General features: G+C 39.5%; 1 protein-coding gene across 3 annotated transcripts in view; it reads right to left on the bottom strand.

The window, feature by feature from the left end:
- Window positions 1-19773, bottom strand: part of RGL1 (ral guanine nucleotide dissociation stimulator like 1) — a 121849-nt gene that overhangs the window by 36381 nt on the left and 65695 nt on the right. For all 3 annotated transcript variants that reach the window (XM_089515865.1, XM_089515866.1, XM_089515867.1), the window contains 3 exons: window positions 18801-19009; window positions 14051-14128; window positions 1070-1254 (listed from right to left, as the gene is read on the bottom strand). In XM_089515865.1, coding sequence (XP_089371991.1) covers window positions 1070-1254; window positions 14051-14128; window positions 18801-19009 — 472 coding nt within the window. The remainder of the gene's footprint in view (window positions 1-1069; window positions 1255-14050; window positions 14129-18800; window positions 19010-19773) is intronic.

Genomic DNA, 19773 nt, shown 5'->3' on the forward strand with positions numbered 1-19773 from the left:
CCAAAAAAGAAAGGGAAAAAGGCGGGGGGACCCAGCCTGCTCTGTCACAAGAAAGTAATGGCAGAGTGCTATTTTAGAAGGGAAAAATCTGATTAAGGGAAAACAATTAAGAAATGACTTTGACGATTTGCCATTTGTAATTGAGCCTACGGCCAAGCCAACATCTCCAGAACAGTGTCAGTTCTTAGAAAATGTCATTGTTTTTAATTTTCAGGGAAGAGTGCTAGGCCTGTAACTTAGTGATGCATGTCTGAATTCTGACTGTGCTATGCAGCAGGAACAGAGAAGTGATTCACCAACCACAAAATTCAAAATAGACACCAATTCTGCAGAACAATGCACTGCAGTCTAATCAATGACAGTGTGTCAAAACAAACCAAAGACATCCAGCACTTTTTAAAGTGTACTCTGTTTAATATTCTGAATCATAGAGTCATAGAGTCATAGAGTTGGAAGAGACCACAAGGGCCATCCAGTCCAACCCCCTGCTATGCAGGAACACAGAATCAAAGCACCCTTGACAGATGTCCATCCAGCCTCTGTTTAAGAACCTCCAAAGTAGGAGACTCCACCACTTTTCATGGGAGTGGGCTCCACTCTTGAACAGCATTTACTGTCAGGAAGTTCCTCCTAATGTTGAAGTGGAATCACTTTTCCTATAACTTGCATCCATTGTTCCGGATCCTTTTCTCTGGAGCAGCAGAAAACAAGCTTGCTCCCTCCTCAATATGACACCTTTTCAAATACTTAAACAGGGCTATCATATCACCTCTTAACCATTTCTTCTCCAGACTAAACATACCCAGCTCCCTAAGCTACTCCTTATAGAACATGTCTACATACCCAGCTCCCTAAGCTACTCCTTATAGAACATGTCTTCCAGACCTTTCACCATTTTAGTCGCCCTCCTTTGGACACGCTCCAGCTTGTCAGCATCCTTTTTGAATTGTGGTGCCCAGAACTGGAATAACAGGAGTAGAGTTTAGAAAAGTTCCTTTCCCCAGAATCTTCACAACTCCTTCGATCTCCCAGCCATGGACAACTTGTATCCAGAAAACAACATACTTACTGTCATTTACTACTTCTTGCTTCTGAAATTGCTCCAACAAATGTTGTGCTCTTCTTTCAGGGTCTGACCCTGGCATGACCCGTGTCAGATAAGCCAAGAGTTTCCGCAAACAAAAGTAATGGGGTGGTTCCTGGAAGTCTTCAGAGCACTGGTCTAGCCATGCTCTCAAGATGGAGGCTATAGCACTGCAAAGAAACACATTATAAAATAGTTAGATGCATAATCAAGGTTCTCCAATAAACCTGCACATGAACCCCAACCTTAGAAGAGCTGAAAGTTATATTAAGGGAGAAATCTATGATTCAGGACATGACCTGGAGAGCATGCACTCTTGATAAATCTTGTACCTTGTACCACTATGTTCCCATCACCAGAATAAGCCTTGGAGTCTAAATCCAATTATCAGTCCCCATTAAATTAGACCCACTGAATCGATGGGAATACAAAAGTATTTGACCTATCCTTCACAAATTAATTTACTATGTCTACTGTGTTCACAACTGGCAACTAGATTTAGGAGTGGGTTTTCTTCTTTAAAGAGACCACAAATTTTGCAAATCTAATTGGCCCTCAGTTGTATCCATCAGAAACATTTAAAAAATTAGTTTAAAAACTAACTAAAATAGCCATGAAAAATTATCTATCTAAACAATATGTGAAAATATCCTTAGTATTACATGATCAAACTTCCTTATGAAAGTTATATATTGATTCTTTCCAATTAGAACACCAGCTTTTCTGAATTTTCAGCAGGAATGTTCTGCACTTTGAGATAGCTATTACAGAAATGTTTCCTTACAATTTAGGTTATTTACAATGTCATATGACTGCATTGTTATGACCCAAATATTTTGAGTGACTCCTAGCTGCCCAAGTTCACTAATCAATGAAGCAAAAGCTCACTCTCTTAGCCAACAGAGAGAGGACTGTTAGAAATTGTATGACCTTTTCCTATTTCAAATACATTTGTGCTGGAAAATGTACAGATTGTTGGTTGTTTTTATGGGAAGTGAAACAGCATATATTTTAAACACCATATTATGTTTTGCTATGATGATTACCAGTAGAATAATTACCAATCAGCTAATGATGTAATGGCAATCAGGAATCAAGATTTTTCATGATTTTAAAAAAGTTGTGAAGGTTCTCTAGAAACATTACTGATGTCCCAAAAATACAAATTACTCATCACAAGCCCAGAAATGTCCAGTCTTCTCAGTACATGCTCTGATAATATTATAACAGGGTAATGTTCTGACATGTGTATGTTATGCTTACATGAAAGTTTGGCAGTCTCTGTCTGCTTGCTTATTTCATTGAAAAAACTATGTAGAATGATAAAATATCCTAGTTCTGGTATCTTGCTGTGGAAATGAACCCTAATCTCCACATTCATGATTCTAGTACATGGAAGTATCATTCTAGCAGATAATTTTTTTGCCCAAGGGATCCTCCAAGGACTGGTTGCCCAAAAAGGATAAAAATTTAAGACACAGGAAGTGGTTTGGAAGTCCACATCTGGTTTTGAAAAACACCTTTTAAAATAAATAAATAAATAAATATTGCAGAGTGGGCTTGCAACTTATTTTAAACGTGAATTTCCACTTTTAATGCAATGCACTATCATCTTTGGCTAGGAAAAAAAGAATTCAGAGGAGTCTAGGAGTTTTGAAGGGATATATATATATATATATATATTGGGGGATTACACTTTGCTCACTTGTGCTCATAGTTGGCTTGAATCCTGTTAACCAGTTAGGATTCCATAAGCTAGGCTTATGACCACATAACTATTCACATTTTATGATCATGGTACAACTGCCATGCTTGTCAATGCCCCCAAAATTCACCTTAAAAGCCAGACAGCTGTCCCAAACTACAGAGTGATGGCAAACAGGGTGCTGCAGGATGGCATGATCAGCACCCTCTTGCCAGTGAGAAATAATGCAAGGAACAGAAGCAAGGACCCTTGTGGGGTCCTGTCACAATTCTTTGTCACACTGTTGCTCACTGGAAGGGGGGAAGGCTGAAAATGTCATCCTGCATTGCCCAGCTCACATGTGCCACAGAACTCCATCACTTAGGATAGCGGACTAGGTTTTAAGGTGGGTTTCAGAATATCATAGCTATGCCTCTGATACAGGATCTCAGCCTCCATTATAAAACAGCATACTTTAAAAAAAAATATTGACAGGCTAAGGCAGTGATGACGAACCTTTTAGACACCAAGAGCCCAAACTCAAGGGAGTTCCCACACTGGGTGCCAGCTGGTTCTGGGGTGGACTTCCTTGGGGTGGGATATCAGGGGGCAGGACTTCCATCTTCTGAACGTAGGACTTCTTCCCCCCATTCTTAAAGACCTTTAGCTACCTCTCCGGAGACAGCTGAAGGCCCAAAACTGCCGAGAAGAGGAGGAAACCTCCTCCTGCCCTCAAAAATGGCTTCATTTCTGGCACGCATGCCATAGCTTCGCCACCATGGGGCTAGGGACTCTATGGACCTTAAAAATAGCCTTGAATCATCCCATGTGGCCTGTATTACACACTTTCCCCAACCTTGGCCTATTGGGTGGGTTTAGAGCTGATCAACGTTTCCTAGAAAGAACAGTCATTTGTTATCAATGCATACTGCAACAACTTCAGAGAAGTGCACGATTACTACAAATATAACAATGCAGTGTATCTTAACATTTACATTGACAATTTTTAAGTTTTCATAGACCTGTGATTCTTGGCCTTTCTTTGCCCTCTGGACACAGATGTTAGCCCACGCTACCTGCAGGACTCATAAATTCCCACTACTGTCAGCCATACTTTATTTTATACTATATACTGGATGTATTTGGCAGGAACAGAGACAGAAGTTTTTTTTAAAAAAAACAACCAAACAACATCCTCCATAAGTTAGTCATTTATTAATACCACATTTTAATGCATTTGTTCTTGAGTATGGGCCACACATCACCCACCTCTGAATCAGACCCTGATTCTAGACTACAGACAGACAGACATAAAGTATGTTAATGGCTTTTCTTCTGCTGCAGTGAACTTTTTAGCTATAGTTTTGTGAAATTGGCTAAGGATCGTTGACATCTTAATCAAACTACAGTTCTCAGGATTCTTTAATGAAGTGCAGGGAAGTTATTCTGAACCTGACACTACTTTGCAGTATCAATAAGTGCCTAAAGACACTTTTCAAAGAAAACGAATAAGGGAGGTAATGAAATTACTCTTTATTCATTTCTCACACGGAGCTAAACTTTTAAAGCTGTGTTGCTTTTAAGGTAAACTGTCACATTATATAGTGTGTTCTTCTTGTAAGATACCATCAGTCTACCCAGTTCTCCTACAGAATTCAGGGGGTAGAATCTATTTTAGATATCAACTGAAGGCCTGTTCCCAGTTTTCCAAAATAACTAAGCTTTAAACCCCTTGTGCATCGCTAAAGAAAAATGCAATATATGTGCAAACACACTGCTAGGGATCAAAGACAACTGAACCTGAAAGACTGATGTTTCTTGTTATTCTTAGAACAGGAAATGCAGTATGAAAACAAAACCGATACAAATCCAGTAATATTAAATATTTTAAGCTCAAAAGGTCTTGCTGGGAGGATATAGCCATTATAAAGGAAAGACACACACACATGCACAAGTCAAACAAGATACACACCAACAAGCCAATATTGCCAGAAAAATGATGGGAAACGATTCACACATGTCCCCTTCTTGAACTTTATGCACATTCCTAGGTAAGAACTAATCTGAGGGAGTGGTTCAGCTCTTGTTCTCTGACAGTAAGTCTTTGTGGGTGTGAGACCCATCAGATCACATTCTGAAAGCATGCCAGAAACATATGAAGTTTTCAGCCTGCACAACGTAAGAAGTGGAAGGAGGATGATTTTAACGATCTTCTCTGAATTCTTCAGGTTTTTATTTGGAAATGAAAATTTCTACCATATTATTTATTTCAGTGATGTAATGAAAACTGAAACGGTTCTTGAAATCTAGTTTATTTCTTAACAGATGGTTTGAAATGAAGAAAATGACATGTCTGGCTTAAAAATATTTGTGTTATCCTCATAATGATTACTGTAGCCAAAGGCTTGAAAACAAATTTTATATCATGAAAAATAACTTGGATGAATGTTTTAGTTTGTCCTACAAATTGGCTTTACACGCTACAGAGAAGTACTTTGAGAGGCTGGGCAATATTAAAAAGAGGCAATAGCTTTAAAGATCACTGTGGAATGGTTTGAAAGAGGGGTCATGATTCATGGTGTGTAAACGTAGAGCACTTTTATCTCTGGTAGAAGTAACTGCTGAAATTCGTTTTTTGTGGGGTTTTCGGGCTATGTGGCCATGTTCTAGAAGGGTTTCTTCCTGATGTTTGAAGCCAACTGAAATTGTTTCAATGACCTGCAAAATTTATTTGACTAACAGCAACAAGCAAGACAAAAATATATGTAGTCGGCCCTTCTTATACACGGATTTTTTATACACGGATTCAAGCATACACAGTTTGAAAATGTTCCAAAAAAGTATAAATTTACCTTGATATTCCATTTTTTATAAGGGTCACCATTTTGCTATGTCATTATATTTAATGGGACTTGAGCATACACAGATTTTGTTATACACGGGGGATCTTGGAACCAAACCCCAGCGCATAACAAGGGTCCACTGTACATACCATCAGAAAATGAAACTTCTGGGGTGAGGCCACATGACCTTTCTTAGGAGTAGGCTGGACTTGTATCCTATTTTACAGAGAACAATCCCCTGTTTGAAGAACTGTTGTAGTCCATGTGTGGTTTAAAGATAAAGAACAGTAAGACACAAGAGCTGATGTGTTCTTGAAGTTGTCCATCAGCAGTTAGCATCTGGACTGAAAACTATCCAGACACAAAGGCCACTCTCCCCTCACTAGGATGAAATACTTATATACCTAATGAAATCATAATGTTTAAATTTGCATATAGACCTGTAAATAAGCCTATACAAATCATATACAGATCTATCCTCTCTTTTTTGGCAACTGCAAGAGACCACCCTCTTGCAACGCACTGTTTTCAACTTCCACGACATCATACAATGAGGGAAACTATGTGTGAGTTTGTTGTCTAAATGCAAGTGCTATGTGTGTATCAGATGGAAAAGGGAGTTCTCCCTTTCCACTCTATCCTGGAAATGCAGCAAATGAATGTGGGAGTTCCTCTTCATAAGGTGCACAGCTGCTCTCACAGAGGAGTTGAATAGTTCAGTGTTCCAGCTTTCCCTACACTATAATGCCAGTCATTAAGGACTTTAAAAGACAAGCTACACTAACAGCACTTATAGCTTTCTGGCCTCCTATCAGCTGACTGTTGTTTAATCAGTATGTTAGGGAGGAAAGCTTTTGGGGGCAAAGGCTGGGCAAATGCCCAAACCTTGTAGAAGTTTTAACATTTTATGTCCCTGAAAACAAAGTCCCTGTTCTTGCCAGGGAAGAGCAGAGATAGGACTTGGAGGCTTCCAAAATTTCAAACAGAAAATAGGGATCACCAAATCTATTCTTTGTGAGGTGAGACTGCACTCTGTAAAGCTTCCAATATGGTTCTCTTTATGTACTGTTCATTTGTTTAAGTGTAATTTATAGTATTTATTTTGGCCGGTGTGTACTATAGAATCTTACTCATACTTTTGGAAGACTGTGGTTTGCAGGCGCAGGCCTAGGATATGGGGTTTCTCAGACAGTACACACAATACCTATCCTTTTGTGAGCTAAGGTTTCTAGGAACTGCTATCCAGGCTGGGAAGGAGAGCTGGTACGTATTGGGCTTTAAAAACCTATGGCTCGACTAGGCTTAATCCATATTCTGCTCTACTCCAAAACTGTGGTCTCCACCCCAAAATACAGTTCTTATATGGATATGCAGGAAAACTAAGGCTACATGCTATAACTGGTTTGCCCATCTTAACTAAATTTGCTCTTGATTGAGTTAGAAACAGTTATGAGTCCATAGTGGAAGGAGGATGGATGTTGTGGTAGACCTTTGTAAAGTGTCATGTTATTTGTTTTTATGGGGACTGTGCCCTGACCACTCTTGCCATTACTCACTGTTTCTCCTTGTTTTCCCATTGTGCAAATGATTATGGCTTGTTTTTGTAACCTTCTTCATTCTCCCCCATTCTCTTGAGTGCAGCCATTTGTCCCTTTGTCTCCACAGATCAGCCACATTGGTTTCTTTTGTTATTTTACCCTTTACTAGAATGAAAGTTGATTGCTCTCAATCCAAACAAAACTTAAAATGACTCCCACTGTGGGTTTCCCAGGCTTTAAAGACCTTCAGTCAATCTTATTTCACTCATCTCACATTCATTCAGTGTTTGCTTCTCTTAAATTCATTCCTTTGGTGCAATTGTTTCTGTAACACTAAAACAGGACACCATGCTTTACCAGAAGAAGAATAAATGCTACAGAGATAAAAAGCAAATAACCCCCCCCCCCCAAAAAAAGTAGTGAGTTCCAGAATACATTATATCACTTTTTTAAAAGAAGGGGGCAATCACTACAGTTATTTTATTTAAAATAACCTAAATACTACATTTCTACTATTACAGATTCTAATATATGGCAAGACGATTATTCCTTCTGACAGCTGGTTCCTACACTCATCAATCTGATTAATTAGCTTACTTGCTAATTAGCTTACTTGCTGTTCACCGCTATGATCTTTGGAATAGCGGTATATAAATAAAACAAATTAATTAATTAATTAATTAATTAAAGTTTCTGCAGAATTATTACTATAGCAACACTGGTCTGCATGTGCCTTACTTAAAAAAAAAGGTCCCTGCTAGGAGAAACTTACAATCTAAAATTCTATAAAGAAAAGACAATTAAAGAGAGATGTAAGAAGAAATAGAAGAGTGAAGGGAAATCAGGCTCAGGGCCAAATGAGGTTGAGGTACTGGTGATTGATCCATCATGATCAAGTTTCTTGCTCCCACAAAAGCAACTCTCTCTCCCTTTGTGTGTGAGAGTCTACGTCTTGGATTAAAATTAGATCTTGCCTCCAACACTGTTTTAGCTGCAACTCTCTCACACACAAATAAGCCCACAGGAAGATCAACAACCCCAGATAGGGGAAAACTAAGGAAAATATATCATTTACTGTTCATTTACACACAGGACAGCAGGATTATGGTCTAAAGCATAAACCATCAGGCCTTTTAAAAGCACACATTTCAGATTTAGCTATTATGCAACAAGCGCATATCAACAAGTTTCGTATCTGCAGTAACTCATTTTCCCATGAAATGCTACAAAAATATCCATTGTGTTTTGTGAGGGAGTAAAAAGCCTTCTAGAACAATTTAGCTTAATTTTATTGCTGGGCTGGCCACAACACACAAAGGTCAAGGGAGACTAGCCCAAAGCTTAAGTTGGAGCATTGCCCAAACCCCATTTGGCTCTCAGTCAGTTAATCTACCCACTATATTATACACCAGTCTCCTTGGCATATCTGACAGATGGAATTGTCTTATGAGTTAGAATGAGCACTTCTTGACAAAAGGGCAGGAAGAAAAAAATAGTGCTAGTTCTATTTTCTGCCAAGTATTGAAAAATCACAAAGTCCTTATGCAAAAAACATGGTCTAGGTCCCAAGTCAGTAAATTTCCCAAGGCCTGAGAGGTTAATCCATTTGCCTGAAGCCACATTAGTCTTTCTGCAAAGACAATGAAGCATAGATATGAGTCTCTGCTGATATAGTGATACCACACACATGGATATACACTAATGTCTTATTCTCATTGTCAGGATTTTAGTTTTTTAGAGGCAATGTAGTATTAGAGGTCAGAGTATTTGACTGAAAGCTATACAGGAAAGGTGAAGCACCCTGGGTGACCTTAGACCAATCACCATGTATCCGTCAACTGAGTCTATTTCATAATCCTGTGGGGAAAGACAGGAAAACACTATATTCCTTGCTATGAAAAATAAGCATCTGGTTTAGTGAATACATATTAATTTAATTTAAATTTTAGACTGAACTACCAAAAAATGTCTTGGTTTACATCAGCAGCTAAACTGTTGCTTGCACTAGACATTTGTTGTTGTTGTTGTTGTGTGCCTTATAGAGTCTCGAAGGCAGTGATCCCCAAACTTTGCTCTATGAGGGATTTTGGACTTCACTTCCAAGAATCCCACACTATGGGCCAACATAGATGAGGGTTTTGGGAGTTGAAGTCCAAAATCTCTTAAAGGGCACAGTCTGGGGACCACTGCCCTTAGGTGAACCTATTAGAGGGTTTTCAGGGTAAGATTTGTTCAGAAAGCCTTTGTCTTTGCCTTCTTCTGAGGCTGAGAGAGTGTAACCTGCCAAGGGTCACCAAGTGAGTTTTCAAGGATGAGCAGGGAGTCTAACTCTAGTCTCCAGATTCATGGTCCAATGCTCAATCCACTACACCATGCTGGCTTTCTACACTGGAAATTACATTTAAAAAACACTTTTGAAGGCTGGAATACTTAACATGAATCCAAACACACAGCCAGCATCTGCTGGAAAATTGAGTCTGACAAATCAGACTGAAAACAGTAGCTTAGATATTATTTTTTGCTTATTGATCTGCTCTGTATCCCACTTTTCTTGCAGGCCTGGGAGCAATCAATTGCCCAAACTCTCCCTGAACAAAAATATTTTTTGCCTGCTAGTGGAAGGACAACATATAGAATACAATGCTTATTTTCCTCAGAAGGAGGTTCCACAACCTGGAAACAGACACAGAAAAGCCCTTCTCACTCTACACTCCCTGGGGGACCACATATGGTCCGGTTCTGAAATCAGTATTATTGAAATTCTACAAAGTGAACTGCTGGTTGGTACTATGGTTCTGACTGCCCCTCTCCCCATAAAACCCTCCCATCTCTGACCATGAGTCAGAAATCTAAAAGGCAATTGAAATACAGTGAAAGGGGAAAAGTAGGGTCCTGTGAGCACATTTAACAGTGGAACATCATCATCATCATCACCATCATCATCTCTCACCCGCCTCTTCCCATGGAATGAGGCAGGAAACACCAACAATTAACAAACAACACCAGTTAAAAGACATCAGTTAAAACACACATCAATTTAAAAGGATAAATAAGATGTACAATCTTACATGGACAATCCACATTTAAAATCATCTGGATAGGCTTGCCAGAAGAAACTGATCTCTCTCTCTCTCTTTTCAAGGTTTTGTTCTTCCTTATTGCCATCCAGCCAACACTAAGCACCGCTATAGCAAATTAGGAGCCAGACAGTCATCTGCCCTATCCTGCAGGAATACAACTTTCCCATGTCCTCCAAAGATGCAGAAGCTGTTCTCACAATGGGAACCTGCATCTCCAGCTGTTGTAGAGGAATAGGAAGCAGAAGGTGGTGCTTCCAGCTCATTTCCTCTACAACACTAGTCATATTCAGGCATTCAGAATGGAGCTAAACTGGACATATGAGGAGCATGCTAACTCTGCCATCCTGTTGTTATTCATCTGTGCAGGATGTCCATAGACAGAGATGCAGTAGAGGAGGCAAGGCTAGTATGCTACCCTGTCCCATGTATTCAGTTTAACCCTATTCGGAATGCCTGGATAGGCCTACTGTTACATGTAGAACTGCTCCAAAAAGTGGTATTACAGCTTCTACAGCATCTGTAAAAACTAAGAAGAAGCCTTTGCAATAATAAATAATAAAATTTTATTTCTATACCGCTATTCCAAGGATCACAGCGGTGTACAGCAGAATAAAAACAGTTAAAACATCACAAGCCCACACCCACAACAACATTACAAGAATGATAATAAAAACAATTACAAGCAACAAACATCCATACAAGTGGCTGTGTAGAATGGAATACAGCAAAACATTGTGAAGGGGAAAAGCATGACAACAAGGCTCACGGGGGGAAACCCTGGCGGAATAAATAAGTCTTCAGATTCTTCTTAAAGACATCAAGGGAGGTGGAAGTACGGAGCTCATTGGGGAGGGAGTTCCAGAGCTGTGGGGCTACAACAGAAAAGGCCCTCCAAGATGTAACATATCTAGCATCTGGAACTCTTAAAAGATGTTTCTCACCCGATCTGAGAGTGCAGGGCGGATTATATGGGGAGAGGCGGTCCTCCAAGTACCCTGGGCTCAAGCCATTTAGGGCTTTATAGGTAATAACCAACACCTTGTATTCGGCCCGGAAGCGAATAGGCAGCCAATGAAGATCTTTTAGGACTGGTGTTATATGGCTGGCCCTGGAACATCCAGTAACCAGCCTAGCAGCCATATTCTGCACTAATTGAAGCTTCCGGGTTTGGTACAAGGGTTGCCCCATGTAAAGCGCATTACAGAAATCTAATCGAGAGGTTACCAGAGCGTGTACCACGGTTTCAAGGTCCCCCCGGCCCAGGAAGGGTCGCAGTTGGCGTATCAGCCGAAGCTGATAGCAGGTGCTCCTGACCGTTGCATCCACCTGAGATGTTAGGTGGAGTGACAAGTCCAGAAGCACCCCCAGACTGCGAGCAGAGTCCTTCACAGGGAGCGTGACCCCGTTTAGGACAGGTGGAACAATTTCCTTTCCCGGGCCAGGGAAACCTATCACAAGTACTTCCGTTTTCTCTGGATTCAGACTGAGTCTGTTTTCCCTCATCCAACCCATTACCGACTCCAAGCAGGCATTTAGAGGAGAGATGCCATCCCTAGTCACTGCATCAGTCGGAGACACAGAGAAGACTATTTGGGTGTCATCAGCGTACTGATAACACCGTGCCCCGTGTCTCCGGATGATGTCTCCCAGCGGCTTCAGGTAAATGTTAAATAGCATAGGGGACAAAATCGCTCCCTGAGGAACCCCAGATGTAAGGGCCCTCCTATCGGAACGACAGTCCCCCAGCTCCACCATCTGGAATCTGCCCGAGAGGTAGGAACGGAACCACTGCAAAGCAGAGCCTCTGATACCCAACTCCCTCAGGCAATCCAGAAGGATACCATGGTCAATGGTATCGAAGGCCGCTGAGATGTCCAAGAGCACTAACAGGGACACGCTCCCCCTGTCCATGCCCAGGGTGGGTATGGATCATACTTCTTTGTATTTCATGGAAGGTTTTGGGAAAATACTTAGAAGTTTATGTTTTCCCCCCAGTGAGATAATAAGCTTGTGTTATATTTCTGACAGTGTATTTTTCAGATTTACTGAGATGGCTGCAGCTTGCAAAAACTGAACAATGTTTTTGAATTGGATCCTCCTTCCGACAACGGGCAAAAATCTTACTAGTTCACTTCCTTTTAAAACAAAAAGTTTTGAAGGTGGTTCTGTGTTGTTTTCACTGAACTGTTTTAAAGAGATTTTATCTCTTTAAATTGCAGTTTATTCTTTGATGTGTGATTTGTTTTAATACTGTAATAGTAATACTTTAATTCTATTTTAATACTCGTTTTTTGTATATTGTATATCTCTAAGTACATTGTCCTTTTAAATTCTGAATTTCGCTTCTAAATTGTGAGTGAATCCAAATTTTGGGGGGAAAGCAGGATATAAATAAATATATCAATAATAATAATAATAATAATAGCAGTTAAGGCAAGTCACACACACAAAAAGTCCCACCACTATAAATCTCAAACTTCTTTTGCTTAGGAAAATGGCATCTGTTTAACTTCACTTGAAACTTGGCACTCACAATCTATTTGATGAGGTCTGCAGATAGGGCAGATGTTAAACCAATCTGATGAATACACTAAGTTGAAAAGTTCTGGAAATTGATACATTTTACTTTTTTACTTCAGTTTTTAGAAAAGTACATCATATATTTCTGTCAAATATTGGTGCAAACTACTAATGTAGTCTGCTCAGACTTGTTATTGTTTTGATGATGGTCTGAGCAACGGATCAAAAAGTATTAAGATTTCCATCTCCTTTAAAGCCTATGGCAGCAACTTCTGGCAACATTATTTCATGCATGCCTAGGTTCATTTTGAAACTAGAATCCTGCCAGTAATCCACTTTTTTCCTCAAAAGTATTTCATGATGCAGAGAGAATGTAGTTATACCTATGTGCAACTCTTATTCCTAATCCTTTAGCTGTGGAATGTGACATTGCAAGATCATAATATGCATTACTACATGAATTGAGATCTATTGCATCTCAGAGGATTTTTTTGCCAATAATAATAATAATAATAATAATAATAATAATAATAATAATAATGCTTTAGGACCAGAAAAACCTGGAGCATCTTCGCTGGTCCCATACACTCCATCTTTCGTATCTATATTTGGACATAAAATACCACAATAAAGTGTAAGTGAATGGAAGTATGTAGTACAATTCTTCATTCCAGGGCATGACTTGTTAAAAGACATCAATCTTTGCTTCTAATTTACTAGGTTTATGGAGCTCTCTCTCTCTCTCTGTGTTGTGTCTTCCAGTTGTTTCCAGCTTATGGCGACCCTAAATTGAACCTTTCATGGGGTTTTCTTGGGAAGATTTGTTCAGAGGAGGTTTGCCATTTCCTTCCTCTGAGGTTGACAATATGTGACTTGCCCAAGATCAGCCAGTGGGTTTCATGGCCAAACAGGAATAGAATCCTGGTCTCCAAAGTCATCGTCCAATGCTCAAACCACTGCACTACACTAGAACAGAAAAAAGCCACATTTAAATGTTTTTAAAGCCCATTTATTTTAATGGAAGAAACTGAAGCACATCTATTTAATGGATGTGTATTAAATCAAAATGGCTACTGTTGCATGCTGGTTTTTAAAACCTAATCCTGATCTCTGGGTTTGGCCACTTCTAAGGCATTCAGCTGCTTTCTTGTAAGATTTACTCTTTTATGTAGTAATCTAACTGTTGCCTTCCTTGTAAAGTAAAAAGTAGATTAGAGCATAGTTTCCTAAGGAACCACATCCTTTTCTCAGTATTCAGTCCTGGCCCTGATTTTTGCTGTTCAGAGAAAAGCAACACTTACTTCCTGAGTACTGTTTTGGTCTCAGTAGAGTTCTGGCTCCCATCTTCTTCACAGTTGGAGATCTCCAGGTTTCCATATCTAAATACAACAGGAAGATGGTGATTTAAAAAAAAAAGATGGAAAAACCATGCCTTAGAAATTAAGAATTTATGGGAATTCACTTGTGTCTGATAGCAGACAGTACAACATTTTTTAGAACAACTGGCTGACTAGTTCAAACCACTAGGTGAAGTTCAGCCTCTTCTGTTTGCCCCAAGTATTCCTCAGTCCCTATTACAGTGTGCCCACCCCAACTGTGGGCTTGCCATCTGCAGATTTGAGCATGAAAGTGTGTGTGTGTGCATGTGCACCTTCAGGTAGTTTCTGACTTATGGCGGCCCAAAGGCAAACCTTTCATGGTTTTCTTGGCAAGATTTGTTCAAAGGAGGTTTGCCACTGCCTTCTTCTGGGGCTAAGAACATGTGACTTGCCCAGGGTCACCCAGTGGGTTTCATGGACAACCGGAGAAATGAACCCTAGTCTCCAGAGTCGCAGTCCAACATTCAAAACACTATGCGATGATGAAAGGTGAGATACTAATAAATAAAATAAAATCAACAAATAGATGCTGCAGGAAATGATGAAGTACCTATACAAGATATGTGTGTTCCTTATTCTAAAAAAGTTGTGCATATAGCACATTGTATATCACATAGATTAGAATGGAATTAAAAATACATCCTGCATTTTTTCTTCTACTTGTGTCTGAATCTGTTTTCTGACATGGAGAAGCCTGGCACAACAAACATGCAAAGAGGGAGAGTGTGCTGGTCCACTCCTTCCCTGCACACTTTCATCATTTCTCTCATGCAGAGAATGGTTTTCTGAAGAGCATAGCTTCATCTATCCTTGGAGGCTCACCATGCAGTTCAAAAGGCTGATTCTTCAGCTATCACTTCCTCACATGTTTCATACTTTCTTAACATTACAGAGATGACCATCAGTGTGTGGTTATAATAAAGTTATAAGTGTGGAAGAACACATAAACTAGGAGAAGCTGCAGCAGTTTGCTTTTGCCTGCATCTACTAGGAAGGGCAAGATTCCCCCCACTGCGTTAACTGAGTGCAAACTCCTTTTGCATTTTGAACTCCATTTGCAGTTATTGGGGTAAACTGTGGTGGACAAAGGGGAAAAGAGAAGAAGGAAACTGGGACATTTTAAAAGCAGCTGAAAAAGTAGGATAGCAGAGAATTAACCAGGACTGTCCCTGCTAAATCAAGGCAGTTGGAGGGAATGATGTTTCGTCTATATGGAATCGGACACTCCAAATCTTAGGAATGTTTGCCTAGCTCATATATATTAACCCCAGGTCTTCAGTTCGATTGGATCTGGTTTTGTCACTCACATTATTCTTATTTTCCCTCTTATTTCTGCTCTCTGTTTCATTTCCCTGCACAATCCAACATATTTTTTTTTAAATGGTACAAATACGTCAGAATCTTTTCTCTTGTTATCTTTATATTCCTCTCTGTTACTCTCTACTTTCTATAGGTACATTTGACTTCTTGTCAGATTTCATCCGTTACCTTGTTTTGTACCCCCATCCCCAAACATTCTTGTCTTGGGAATGCCCTGTTTCCTTAGATCAGAACATCTCCACTGCTTTTGTCCTTTTCTCCTCCCTGGCCTTTTACCCATTAGTTAATTTCCTAGCATTTCCTTTCCTGTTGTGGCATTCTCCCTTTCCCTGAGTTTTTGTCCAGCTCCCAGCCTGTGGGAAGAACTACTCTTAATTAGTATTTACTGCACAGACTGCACCATTACAAAACTCTTCTAGCAGTGTTGTTAATTGAATATTTCATTAAAACCATATTAAGGCAACATCTAACTAAGAGCTGTTCATTAAATGTTATGGAATAGATTCAAATTAAGGTTCACTTTCCTGCATATTGTGTCTACTCAAGCATCAGTTATATTTCATTCAATAGTACTTATGTTAAATTTGTAAGGTTTCAAGCCTTAAATATTAATTTGTACATTTATTTAATCAGAGAACAAATTATTGGTTAAAAGTATACAATTTTCAATGCTATATCTGGAAAAAAGGCATTATTTATATAAAGTTAATATTATGGCATATAACATTTTATAATAATATGATTATAAAATGTTATATGCCATAATATTCTACACAAAGTTAAAATAAGTTTCCTTTTAAAATATGTTTTTAAATTTTACTTTTCAGGAAAGGACTTTTAATGTATTTTGCAACAGCAAATTGCATTATGTTGTGTCATTCTTTCTCATTTTTCTTTTATTGGTTTCGTAATAAAAGCCATTTAATTTTATTAGAGTAAAGGCTTGTAATATGTACATAATGTATGGTGTTAAAATGAGAGAAAATAACATAAATAAGTAAAATAACAAACTCTATGTAGAGCTCTATGATCACATGAGCAGATGTAATCTCTCAGTGGGACTCAGCAACAAAGGCAAGCTATTTTTCTCAATAGTTAGCATGAAATAGCCTTTAATTCTGCCAGCAGAGACTGTGCATCTGCAACCCCATCCTAAACACACAACTTCATCTTATTTGTTTACAACAACAACAACAACAACCCAGTAACAGATACTATAACTTTTGGGTTGCACCCAAATCAATCAAAACCACAGCTGCTGGGTGGTTGTGGCGTTCCTGTCTAGTTACTGGGAAAGTGCTGGTCTTTTCATCTTCTCAACAACAGTCCTTAAGCCCCTGACTGAAGGGAGTGAACATGCTATATATAGCTTTGTGTTTTATGAAAGTGCTGGATTGACAGCATGCAAACTGATGTTCTTTGTTAAAGAACAAAGCAGGAACAACAATGAACAGCTGCAGTACAAGCTTCCCTCTGCCACCCCCAGTTCTGTGCCTCAGCCAGCCAGGCATGACTAAAGCAGACCTCCTCACAGGAAACTCAACCTTGCGTGGGACACTCTACAAATTACTCCCCCTGCTTTGCAACATTTGTGATTAAAAACACTCAATTAGTCCTGGCCTCCTCTAAATAAGACATTCATTGCTGAATGTTTTATTTTTAAATTATTGTTCACTTTCAACTCTGGATTTACAATACAAATGGTAGAAAATCACATGGATTATGTGACACTAGCAAAGCAGACTGTATGAAGAGGAAATTTAATTTGCCCAGGGGACTGAAGTGTGTCTGCTTCCAAAGGACAAAGTGAATGGAATAAAATAGTTTTGGGTGCATCTTTGGACATAACAGCTCCCTGCAGTAACTGTTAAGAGGAGACGCAGGCCCTAATTGCACTACAAAACCACATTTTCCAACTGTCCTGATTAATGTTCTGTTGTCCCACTTTTCCAGCTGCTTTCAAAATGTTCCAATTTCTCTTTTCTATTCCCACCTGTCCCCCCCCCCCCTTTGTCCTTAGCTTACTTCAATTGGTGCAAATTGAATTCCAAGTGCAAAAATATTTCCCACACTATTAAGTCAGCAGGGGTGAAAAGAGGTGACTCTTACTCTCCCAGGTAGACTCAGGAGATTATCGGAAGGAGGATGAAATGTCCTTGTCCCATTCTTTTCCCATTCTCATAGCGCGATCATGAGAAGATTTTCATATGACGTTGCTCTTATCCGGACATTATCTTGACCAGAAAGTGCAACTGGTTGGATTTGAGCAAAAGACTTTAAAACGACGCTGCACAGATCCTGTCACTGAAGCAGCATTGCCTGGCATTTTGCATTAATGAGACTTTGCACTAATGCAATGCCACTTCAATGATGGAACAATAACACTGCAATCTGAAAGCCTTCCATGGGACTGCGGTCAAAAATGGGATAAGGACAGGGGAGTAATCCCATCCTTATCCCGTCCCCATGTGATAATCTCCTCAGGCAAAAGTAAACTGCTGGAGCCTCTCCTAGCTTGTGTTTTCTCTCTCATTGATCACTTATACCATTTTGATCATACTCTGATGCTGCTTGGTCACATGTCTCATTTTTCATCAGTGAAATGTTGGAGCATATGATATAATATTAACTCCTGCAATCATAACAGTCCATCTACAAAAAATACCTGACTCACTGTTTTTAACTTTATAGCTTCCTACTTCATTATTACCAAACCCAGACATTTTGAATATGTAGGTACACAGATTTGTCTATAATGGCCTATCACTCTCTTTAAAATTAGTTTTGTGCCAGCTTTAAAAATGAAAATGTAAGAATAGATGGATATGGGAACAGGAAATAGTACAGTGTGCCCGGCGCCATGCATGGACACATTTAATGCGGCTTCCAGCTTACACGGAAGCTGCTTGGGGAGGGAAACAATGCCGCTCTGCCACATGCACGTGCCCCATTATTTCCTATGGGGCTCGAGCATAGGCGGATTTTCCCTTACGCGGGGGGATCCGGAACGGATCCCCCACATAAGGAGAGGACCCACTATACCTACTAAGAGACCATAAAGCTCCATCTCAAGAGCATATCCATGCTACCATTTTCCCTTACCAAGGAAAATTAGAAGCCTATACTTTTTTCTGGAATAAAAGGTGATATTATCAGGTTGCTAAATAACAGATTGCATAGTTAAGCCATATAGTTGTTAAAGCTATTCATATTAGCAGAAATCAGGGAGGTGGGGAGTTTTTCCTCTCAAAACAAGTCTGCAAACACCACTCTCCACTTTATTCTCTCATGGTAATTAATAGGACAGTTGCTGAAGCACTGTCTCTTATCTAGGCACTTGGTCTTGTCTTACCTGTCGAGGAGCAGCTCCAGAACTTCTTTTGTAGATGCAAAGCCTCTGTATGTTGACAGAAATATGCTGATGTAGGTGAAGTCATTGTCCCCAAAAGCTGTCAGTAGGTTCTCCACAAGCTTCTCCAGAGTACCAGCTTTTATTGTCCTGATCTTACATGTCTCATATTGGCTAACAGTATGACCTGGAGGCAATTGGTCCCCTTCAACCTATGTAACAAACAATACAAAGGGGACATTAATCTCTGCTACCAAAAAGAACTGCAACTAAAAATAGTTTTCACAGAATTCCTGGCATCTGCACAGGAATGGTCTGAAGGCAGATGGTGCAGCTCTAACCGAATGTACCTGTTGCAGGTTTAATAGGATGAACTAAAGGAGTCTGACACACCAAGATTATGGATGGGACAGAAATCATATGAAAGCTGCTCTCAACTGGTGACCGGTAAGCATACTGAATATGTAGATTCAAAACAGTACATCCTTTGAGTCAAGGATGATTTTTTTCTACAATATTTAGTAAGAAATATTCTGTGTAGTTTTATACAAGTGTGTGCTGACTTACTTGATATACAACAGATATGTGCTTTCCTTGTGTATATGAAATATTTTTTTATAAATCTGCATGTGATATTTATTATATAGCTAAAGTTGCATAAACTTTTTCTAAACAAACACTCTTCATATAGATATCACCAAGGGCAAGCTGATAGGTACTTTGGCAGATGGCATGAGGAAGACAGTGCTTAAAGCAGAGTGGTTCCAAATTGTTTAAGGTTTCCACATGGGTGTGGGGACTGAGTGCAGTCTATGGGCTGCAGGCAGCCTCCAAGGCTATTTTTCCCACCCATAGCACCCCCTAACCATTTTTCTATCAAAAACAAGTGAATTGCCTCTGCTAAACTGAAGACTCCATGAACAGTTCACCTTCTAAGGACATCATGGATCCACTCCCATCAAAACTACAAATACTT

The sequence above is a fragment of the Sceloporus occidentalis genome, unplaced genomic scaffold, assembly GCF_023333645.1.
Source record: "Sceloporus occidentalis isolate IW3139 unplaced genomic scaffold, rSceOcc1.0.p SCAF_3, whole genome shotgun sequence".
Lineage (NCBI taxonomy): Eukaryota > Metazoa > Chordata > Lepidosauria > Squamata > Phrynosomatidae > Sceloporus > Sceloporus occidentalis.